The 9,444-nt window shown below is 51.8% G+C and overlaps 1 protein-coding gene across 8 annotated transcripts in view; it reads right to left on the reverse strand.

Annotated features, from left to right (window-relative positions):
* AAK1 (AP2 associated kinase 1) overlaps positions 1 to 9,444 on the reverse strand; it is a 74,609-nt gene that overhangs the window by 23,505 nt on the left and 41,660 nt on the right. For 6 of the 8 annotated variants that reach the window (XM_027697611.1, XM_027697610.1, XM_027697608.1 and 3 more), the window contains exons 14-17: positions 6,062 to 6,291; positions 5,242 to 5,399; positions 4,755 to 4,871; positions 2,954 to 3,049 (exon numbers count right to left, since the gene is read on the reverse strand). In XM_027697611.1, the coding sequence (XP_027553412.1) occupies positions 2,954 to 3,049; positions 4,755 to 4,871; positions 5,242 to 5,399; positions 6,062 to 6,291 (601 nt within the window). The remainder of the gene's footprint in view (positions 1 to 2,953; positions 3,050 to 4,754; positions 4,872 to 5,241; positions 5,400 to 6,061; positions 6,292 to 9,444) is intronic. The other 2 variants (XM_027697612.1, XM_027697609.1) reach the window with 1 other exon arrangement.

Below are 9,444 nucleotides of genomic sequence, written 5' to 3' on the forward strand. Positions count from 1 at the left end.
TAGGATTAGTCAGTGCTGACTCCTGCAATAAGCTCATTAAGAACAACTTGGCTCATTTTCCTGCACATACACAAGGAAAAATGTTTTCAGCATGAATATTTAATTCCTCCTTATTTTACCAGATGTTTTGCCATATTTTCACATCCCCCTTGCCAGCTCCTCTCACTAGTTACAATTCCATTAAGAGTTGCAGCCAGTCCACACTGGAGGAGGAGGAACACACTGAAAACCATCCCACTGCCCCCTGATGACATCTGTCCTTCTGAGCACGCAGAGGGAAGGGGGAGAGGCCCAGGAGGGCTCTGGCCAACGCCCCAGTGATGCCACCCACACCTCCAGGTGCCACAGGGAGCAGGGCTGTGCCTTAGGGAGAAAAAGCAGCTGAGCCTCAGCCAGTCCTTCAGCTGCTGCAGGTCTGGAGGGCAGAGAACTCCCAGAACTGGCTCTGTGGGACAAACAGGGAAAACACCCAATAAAACCTCACCTGGGTACTGAAAGCCCTCCTCAATAACACTGCCCTTGCCAGCACAGGGTGAAGGCTCACACTTGAACTTCTGCAAGGGCTGTGCATCCTCCCAGCCTATAAAGACTAAAGTAAAATGTTTTCAAAGTAAGGACATTCACTATTATCAAGGTTTTCTCGGGAATAAAAATGCTCCAAATGAAAGGAAATATTCAGTAAGCATTCCAAGAAATTCAGCTGCTCCTGCAAAGAACTGAGGCAGCTCAATGAGGTGCAACTGGAGATGTTGTACTGGGAGACTGGAGTCACTCCCAGCTCTGCTGACTCACAGGGCACCACTAAAACCACTGTTCACCTGCAGTCAGCACATCCCTCTCTGTGCTGGGGGATGGTTCTGCACAGGTAACACAGAGGAACAAAGACAACTCTGTCCTACGTGATAGACACAGACTCAAAACCTGAGCCCAATCCCAGGATTTTTATCTTTTCTGTTGAATTTACAAGTGCAGGCAAAACCCTCTTGGTTTTGAAAGCTAAGGGTAAGTCCACAGATCTGGCCCTTGAAAACACTTATGAGCTCCTGGCCTCAAGTTTTATGTTAAAAGGTGAAAAATAAACGAGAGATGCCTTGGCAGGAACCTGCAGGAAGCCAACACAGCCACATCTCCTGCGTCCCCTTGGCCCCAGAAAAGGGGATCCACTGAGCTCAACGGGACCAGACACGGGGAGAGCAGCAAGAGAGCACAAGCACAACCAGGCAGGGCCAGCCCTGGGGGCAGCCTGGCACCACAGGAACTGCACCAACTGCTGCTCTGATGAGCTGCCCCCGAGGGCAGGGCTGGCAGGCAACTCCTGCACAGGGTTCCTCTGCCACAGAGAATTCCAGAGCTCCCCCAGCTGGAGCTCACCTGCTGCTCCCTGGGGCTGTGCTCTATGGAAATGCAACAGGCAGCAAGGAAAACCTCCTGGGGTGCAACTGTGAGAGCTGGGAATGATGCTGGCAGGGAATTACACGGTCTAGGTGACAGACTTCAACCAGGAAAAACAACACTTCCAATAGCATTTGAGGGGGGAAGGAAAACGTGCAGTCAGGTGCCTCCTGGGGGCTCTTTTCAAGTCACAGCTGGGCAGGTCACTGCCCACACAGGGGACAAAGCCTCCAAGTTCTTTCTACCCTCACACTGCAGCATTTATGTAAAATCCCTTTTGGACCAAACCACACTCCTCGTGCTCTTTGAGCATCCACCAGAAGGAAACGAGTTCCTCAGACTTATGGACAACAAGGGATTTATTTTTCCCCTGAATTGCTCAGCTCTCCATGGAGAGATGCCACCTTCACAAGCACATTTTGAGGTTTGGGTCCTCTACTGCCACAGCCCCAGTGATCCACAGCCTGGGCTAAGGATGGAAGCTGCCACGAGCACTTGTCTGGGGCTCAGTGACAAGGGACCTGTCACACACAGTCACTGGAGGGCTTAGAGAGACTCCAAGATAAAAACATTCCCATTTTCCAAATCCCACCGATTTGCAAATAAGCTCCTAAGCACTTACATAATCTTGTGCTAAAAAGTGTTGGCTGCTGCAGGCAGAAATGTGCACAGAGGAAAGACAGAAGCAGCACTGCAAAGGAAATGGAAATAGCACCAACTGCACCAGAAAACTTTGCCAAATCAGAAAAGGTCACATGTAACTTGTGCTTCACATGATGCACGAATTGGCAGCAGACCGTGGAAGCCAAAGAAACACGGACTCTTCCAGGAAAGAAGGATTAACAACAATAAAACCTACAATTTCAAAGCTGGAGACCAATTTGAAAAGAGCTTAGGTCAGAGGAGGTGATTAATTACCTGATGGTTATTTTTCATAGATTCATGGAATGGTTTGGGTTGGAAGAGATTGTAAAGCCCATCCAGTGCTACCCCCTGCCATGGGCAGGGACACCTTCCACTGGCCCAGGTTGCTCCAAGCCCCGTCCAACCTGGCCTTGGACACTTCCAGGGATGGGGCAGCCACAGCTTCTCTGGGCAACCTGTGCCAGGGCCTCCCCACCCTCACAGAGAGGAATTCCTTCCCAATATCCCATCTATCCCTGCCCTCTGGCAGTGGGAAGCCATTCCCCCTTGTCCTGTCCCTCCAGGCCCTTGTCCCAGCTCCCTTCCCAGCTCTCTTGGAGCCCCTTTAGGTCTCCCCAGAGCCTTCTCTTCCCCCAGCTCTCAGTTTTTCCTCCTAGGAGAGGTGCTCCAGCCTTTGAATACTGAACCTTTAAAGACACCACCACTGCTGGCATCAGGAACAAGGAGACAACCCTGGGGCCTGCCAGGAAAACCAAGCACACACATCAGCACTGCCCCCAGCTCAGCTGAGCCTGTCAGTGCCCAGCACCACTGGCTGAGCCCAGGATTTCAGAGTGCCTGGAAACAGAACCAGAACATTAGGAGGACAAAACCAAGCCCAAGACTCTGCCCCCCTCCACAAACTCTGCTCTGTTACCTGGCGTGTCGGATAATGGGAGAGGAATGAAAGGATCAGGCACAGTCAGAAGAGGAGGGCTAGAGTCCAAACTCAGAATGTCTTTCGTTTTTTCAGCTGGGAGAGAAAAGGAAGAGAAAAGGCAGAGTGAAACAGAGAAGAGGAAAGCAGAAAGCATCGAGCAGTCTCAGCACAGACACAGCTCAGTGTCAGAGCCCAACAACAGCCTGAGAGAACAACACACACACACTCAAATGCAGTTCGTGTTGCCAGTGAAAAGACTAAAAAACCAAACAACAAAACCAAACAGCTATTACCATGTAGTCTCCAACACACTTTAACTGACAGATCTCAAAACACTCCCTGGCAGGGAAGGCCTGTTATCTCCCTTCACAGCAGCACAAAAGGTGAAAAGCCTCAGCAGAGGGTACACAGCCCACATCAGGCCTCTGTGTCTGGAATAAAAGATGCAGCATCTTGTACTAGACAGGCCTGGAGAGACTCCTGTCTTTGAGGAAAGAAAGAGGAGGGCTGGAAGGGTCCAGCCCAGCACTGAGGTTTCCCAGACACCCTCCTGTGCAAAGCCCAGGACAGGAGAGTCGAGGGCACATCTTAAAGTGGCCACTGAAAGAACTGAACACAGAACAGTGACCAGAAAGCCCAGAACATGCAGAGGCTCCTCAGGCTTTCAGAAGGTACATTACAGCTGAGTCTGGGGCTGCTGCTGCTCAACACCCCCCCACAAAGGCTGATGGAACACCATAAATTGCTCACAGCTGGACAAACGCAGAAAGCAACTCCCCAGAGCACTCCTGTTCCATGGACTTCACTCCTTAACTCTCAAGTAAGAGCCAACTACCAAGCTCAGTTATAAGCTCCTCTAAAGCTCCTTTTATGAACAGAAATAAGTGTAAATGGATCTGTCACTTCTTGCCCCACAAAGGATTCTTCAGTCTCTTCCCAGACTCCTCTCACCAAGGGCTGTTTTGCTCTCATGGGGAGGCATCAAACAGCTGCATTTGTCACCAGTAACAAGGGCTGCCCCAGGCAGGGAGAGGATCACTGGCATTTGGAGCTCCTGAAGCAGCTTTCCAACACTGTGCTTGGCAGGTCTGGGCTGCACTCAGTGACAGCTGATGCTGAAGAACTACAAACAAGCAGCAGCACTCACTGAGGTTTTTGGGCTGCTCAGGGCAAAACCTTGGGGCCCAAGGACCAAAGGAGACCCCAGACAAGGTCCCACATCCAGAGGCCTCTGCAGAGCAAACCCTCAGACCAGCCAAGGACTCGGGGCCTCTGGACCCACACAGCACAGCCAGCACAGAACTCACTGCCTTCATCATTTCACATGTCAATTATGAGACTGTGCTGTCCTCTGAGGACCTTCCCTGCTCACTCATTCCTGCCAGCAGAGACATTCCCATCCCTGCTCCTCTCCTCCTTCCAACAGCCCGACAGCTCCAGCGTGTCCGACCAACATCTCTGAGGCCAATTCCCTCAGTGCACAAAACATGTTTTACCTCTAATTATGAGCTCCATGGAACTCCAACACACAAGGAGCTTTCTTGTGAACTTAAGGGGCTCACTTAGTTTCTTGCCTCACCTCTGCCTACAGACAGTGCCTCCTGTCTCTGCCACCCAACTGTGACAAGGACACGCACCCTTCCTACCCTCCCTTTCTACTGCAGGGCCAGTTCTTGGTGCCAGGCCCAGCTCAGTTGATAGCAGTTTTGCTTCCCTTTCAAAGAGATCGTGACCAAGAGGTGCTGTTTTCCTGCAGTGCTGCCCAGGGCACTGCCCTGCAGTTCATTCACACACTCACCTGACCCGGCGGCGAAGGAGGAGCCGCCGAACGCGTCTGCCTGGGCTGCAGACGAAGCCGGCTGGAAACCTGGAATCAGGTTCTCTGTGGAACTGCCCACCTTTTCTGGAGCTTTCCCTGAAATGCCAGACACTGAGTTAGGGGAAAAACTTCCATTCTGAAAGCAGGCTGCTTATCTATATTGGTTAGGACACTATTTCAGTGTGTGACTTAAGCCCCTTCCTGCAAATCCCAACTTGCAGATGAAGCAGAGTTTAAGCTGCAGCTTCTACAGACAACTGAGCAGGGCCACTGTAAAAGCAGCTGGTACCTCTGCCTTTGAGGTACCACTGAACTGCTGAGCAAACAGAAGGGAAGTGGGAAGGATTTAGCTCAGAGGATCGCAGTAACAAGGAGCACCTAAGGAACACCGGACCAAAGCATCACCATTCCATGCCATGTTCCCTTCCCAGAGCAGGCAGGTGTTAAACCATCCCCACAGACCTACCATCACCCAGCTTTGCAAAGTCCTTGTTCAGCAGCTCCTCAGCTGTGAGCTTGGAGAAGTTATCATCATCAAACGGGTTCCATGTGGACACGTCGGGCGGGTTGTAGACATTCTGCTGAGAGGTCCTTGGGGAGCCCGAGGGTGTGGTGGAAGCAGATCTGGATGTGATCACCCCAACCAAACAAGTCATTAATAACCCATCTGAAATCCTCTGGCCAGCACTACCAGCTGCTCCGAGCTACTGCATTGTAATTACTTCCTAACTGAAACACTCAGCACCAGTTGCTGCACTTGCATGCCCAGAAATCCAGGAACAGTTCAGCCTGAGCTGCTCCTCAGCTGGATGAGCATCCTGGTCTCAGGGGTTAAAACAAGCATCCCCTTAGAAACAATCACCTGCAGTGCCCAGGGGAAGGTTTCTTGCCTGCAGATACTACAAAAGTGAGCTGGCAAGTACTCCTGGGGAATTACAGAATCATTAAGGTTGGAAAAGACCTCCAGGATCATCAAGTCCAACCCTCAGGAAGCACTGATGCCAAGCAGGAAGCGCGAGGAGTGCACCAGGGCTACTGGTGACCAGCTGAAATGACACTGGCTTTTGTGATCCACGGCAGGGCCCTGGGCTTTAGGAGGGTGTGGAACCACCCAGAAGGACTTCTGGGCAAGTTTTTCAGCAATGTTCTGCCAAGCCCTGAGCTGGTTTCTTGGGAAGGCAAAGACTCGTTCAGCCCTCAGAGGTTCGCGCCCGCCTCCATCTCAGAGGCCTCAGAGGCTCCCCAGCCCCCTCCCTGCCCTCTGAGGCCACATCCCCAGCACCTACTTGGACTTGTTGAGGCTGGCCTCGGCGGCTGCTGCCTGCAGGAGCTGGGTGGATTTGCTGGCCGGGACCCCGAACACGGCGCTGTGGGTGACGTCGCTGAGGATGCGGCGATGCCCCGCACGCTGAGCCTTGGGCGACGACGGCGGGGTCAGGGAGCCCAGCTTCTGCCCCTGGGCAGGGGGAGACGGGCTGCCCTGAGCCTGCTGCTGCTGCCTCAGCTGCGCCTGCACCTGGGAGAGAGCAGAGCAGAGCAGCCTTGTTGGGGAGCCGCAGCCTCCAGGGGAAAGCAGGGCCGTGCTGGAGGACCCGACCTTGGAGTCATGGGCTGGGGACAGGCTGGAGGGGACAAACAGACACACGGGAGAACCGTGGCGAGGGGGATTTGCTGCTTTGCAGTCTTTCAGGATTACCACAGTTCCACAGGCAGAGACTTTCTCCCCTTGCTGTGGTGCAGCTCTGGAGGCAAAGCCTCCATCAGCACCTGTTAAAGGCTGGCTGGGCTCAAACTTGCTCACAGGCAAAGGGGCAGAGATCCAGAGCAGAGGTAAAACAAGGAATCAGACCACAGTGCACAGGAGTCTTGTCATGGGGACACAGGGAATGGGGATTAGGTGAAGGGCAGCACTGCCTTCAGCAGGTAAAGTGTGATTGGGACCAAATCCCTAAGGGGGGGAAGACTTGTGCAGAAATCTTGTGAAAAAAACTTTCTCTTAAGGGGAAGGAAAAAAAGAAAGAAAACAAAAGACCACAGGAGCACCATTTGTCATTAAAATCTGGAGGAGAAAACCAGGCATGTTTGGTTTAGGTGTGAGCCAAGACAGCCCAGCTACAAACCCCTTGGAAACTGAAAGGGGTTTCCTCACACTGATCTTATTTTTCCATTGCCTCAGTCTTGTGTTACACTCCAAAACCCATAAATACTTCAAATATGGCTTTGTAGCGATAAACAACAGCATCACTTCTGATTGTGTGGTTTTTCAGTCTGTCTGTCAGTGAGGTATCATGGTTGGATTTAAAGCAGGAAAACTGGAATGCAAGGAGCAGCAAGCTGTGCATGTCACCTCCCCTGCCTGGCTCCCTGTTCCCAGGCCATTTCCAACCAAGATGAAGCACTTGGAAAGACCTAAGAGGGCAACAGGAAAGAGTTACACCCCCAGGGTGGTGCTGAACCTCAGTGGGACAAGGCAAACAATGGTGAGCTGTCCTGCTTTTCCTCTGCACTTCTGGCAGACCCACTCCCTGACCTGCCTCTCCTGGTCACCCACCTCATCCCACTATGTAGGTCACTGCAGAACAGGACATTTGGTGCTGAGAGATAAAAAGGCATCACTGAAATCACCACAGAAGCGAAGGCAGAGTTTATTAAGCTGAAATCACCCAACGTGAAAAGGTTTTGACAGGTCCTGGCTTGGTATCTTCTGCTCAGAGACTCTGCTCTGCAGAGACCAGGCCTCACTATCATTCTTCAAATGAGCCAACCACTGTTTTTCCCTCCTGACTGCAGGAGTGGAAGTGTCCAGATGTGTCCATTCTGATGAGCCTACCAGGGGAATAAGGCTCATTTTCAAGTCAGCTGATTTAATAAAATTAAGGCTGTTTTCATGCTAGCAAATCACAGCAAAGCTCCTGATCCAGTGCTCCATTTCAGGCACTTCTGCTCTAAAAGGAACAGGGTAATAATGGGCCTCACTCAAAACCTGTCTGCACACACTGAAAATCTCCCACCAACTTCAATAACCTGACCTGCCCCGGGTCATTCAGCAGAACAGGAACAAGAGCAGGAACACAACAGCTCCAAGTGTCCCCCACCCACAGCACCAGCTTAGGGCTGAAAACACAACAGCAAGGGGGGCACATGGCAGAGCCCTGAGGCACATCAGGGAGCAGAGCAAACTGCTCCCCCAGCACTGCCCAGGTCAGGGCTGATGGAGCTGATTAGTCAAATGAATTCCTGGTGTCACTTCAAAGGAACCACTGGAGAGGTGAATTCACTGGCAACTCACAAACAGCAAGCACAGAGTGACCCTCAGCCTGGGCTCCAACAGTGTGGAACAGAGTCATGGAGTGGTTTGGGCTGGAAAAGACCTTAAAGATCATCTTGTTCCAACCCCCTGCCACGGGTAGGGATGCCACTCCCTAGCCCAGGTTGCTCCAAGCCCTGTCCAGCCTGGCCCTGAGCACTTCCAGGGATAAGTACCCGAAGCAGGTTGTTATCAGACACTGTTTGTTGTACCCCTGCAGCCTGGTACAGCACAGTAACAGAGCTGCTCCCTCCTGCCTGCTGGCCATGCTCTCCTTCCAACACACCCCTAGAGTTAGGGACACTCCTCTGAGCTCCCCAAAGCAAGAAGAGTGGATCAGATTGCACAGGAATGGAAACAAAAGGCACAGGTTGCCCCCACAAGCTCTGCAGAGCACTTTGGCTCCAGGCTCCTGCCCCTCCCTGTGGGCAGCTGCTGGTTCCTCCTGCACAAGGCCACATTTTCCATCAAGTAAAGAGCATTTATTTTGGATGCACTTTCAGATGATTAGTAAAGTGGATGATTGATCTATTTATTTTTAGATACGGTGCTTTCAAAAGTCTCCTTTGAAAGGTCTCCTTCCCATAGCAGTCATTAAAAAGTTATCCCGATGCTGGAAACAGCCAGGAAGCTGTTTTGTGCCCTCCTCTGAACATCAGACAGAACTTTTCCAAACAAGGAGTTTCCTAAAGTAGTTCTGGTGCCTGGTGCCCATCCTGATGTGTTAAGTACAACTAATTTTTAAGAGAGTTTCTCATGTCCCTTCTGTGGCAACGTGACAGAGGAAGGATGGAGAGAAGCTGCATTAAGCAGTCACTTAGATCTTCTCATTTGCTTTTACTCATCCATTACTCATCTTCTTTCTGTGGACCCAGAGCACAACTCTGGAGTCCAGCATCCCACTGGAAAGAGAAATCCAAGCAACTGCAGCAAGGCAGCAAGGTCAGTGCTGACACATGGGACTCAGTATGAACACACTGGGGCCAGCAGGCTCCTGAGTCATGGAATGGTTTGGGTTGGAAAAGCTCTCTAAGGTCATCAAATCCAACCATTCCCCAGCACTGCCAAGGTCACCACTAACCCACATCCCCAAGTGCCACATCCACGTGTCTGTTAAATCCCTCAAGGGATGGGGACTCCACCACTGCCCTGGGCAGCTGTGCCAGGGCTGGACAACCTTTTGGGTGAAGCAATTCTCCCAATATCCAACGTAATTCTCCCCTGGCACTTACTGCCTGGGCTCTGTGGGTCTGAGAAGAGCTGGATGTGGCACATATGCAGCATACAGGACCTGGCAGAGGAGCACTTGCCAGTGCCCCAAATCCCACTGCCCCACTCCTTCCCACAGGACTTTCCCCAAAT

The sequence above is a fragment of the Neopelma chrysocephalum genome, unplaced genomic scaffold (genome assembly GCF_003984885.1).
Source record: "Neopelma chrysocephalum unplaced genomic scaffold, ASM398488v2 Primary Assembly neopelma1_120, whole genome shotgun sequence".
NCBI classification, from domain to species: Eukaryota; Metazoa; Chordata; class Aves; order Passeriformes; family Pipridae; genus Neopelma; species Neopelma chrysocephalum.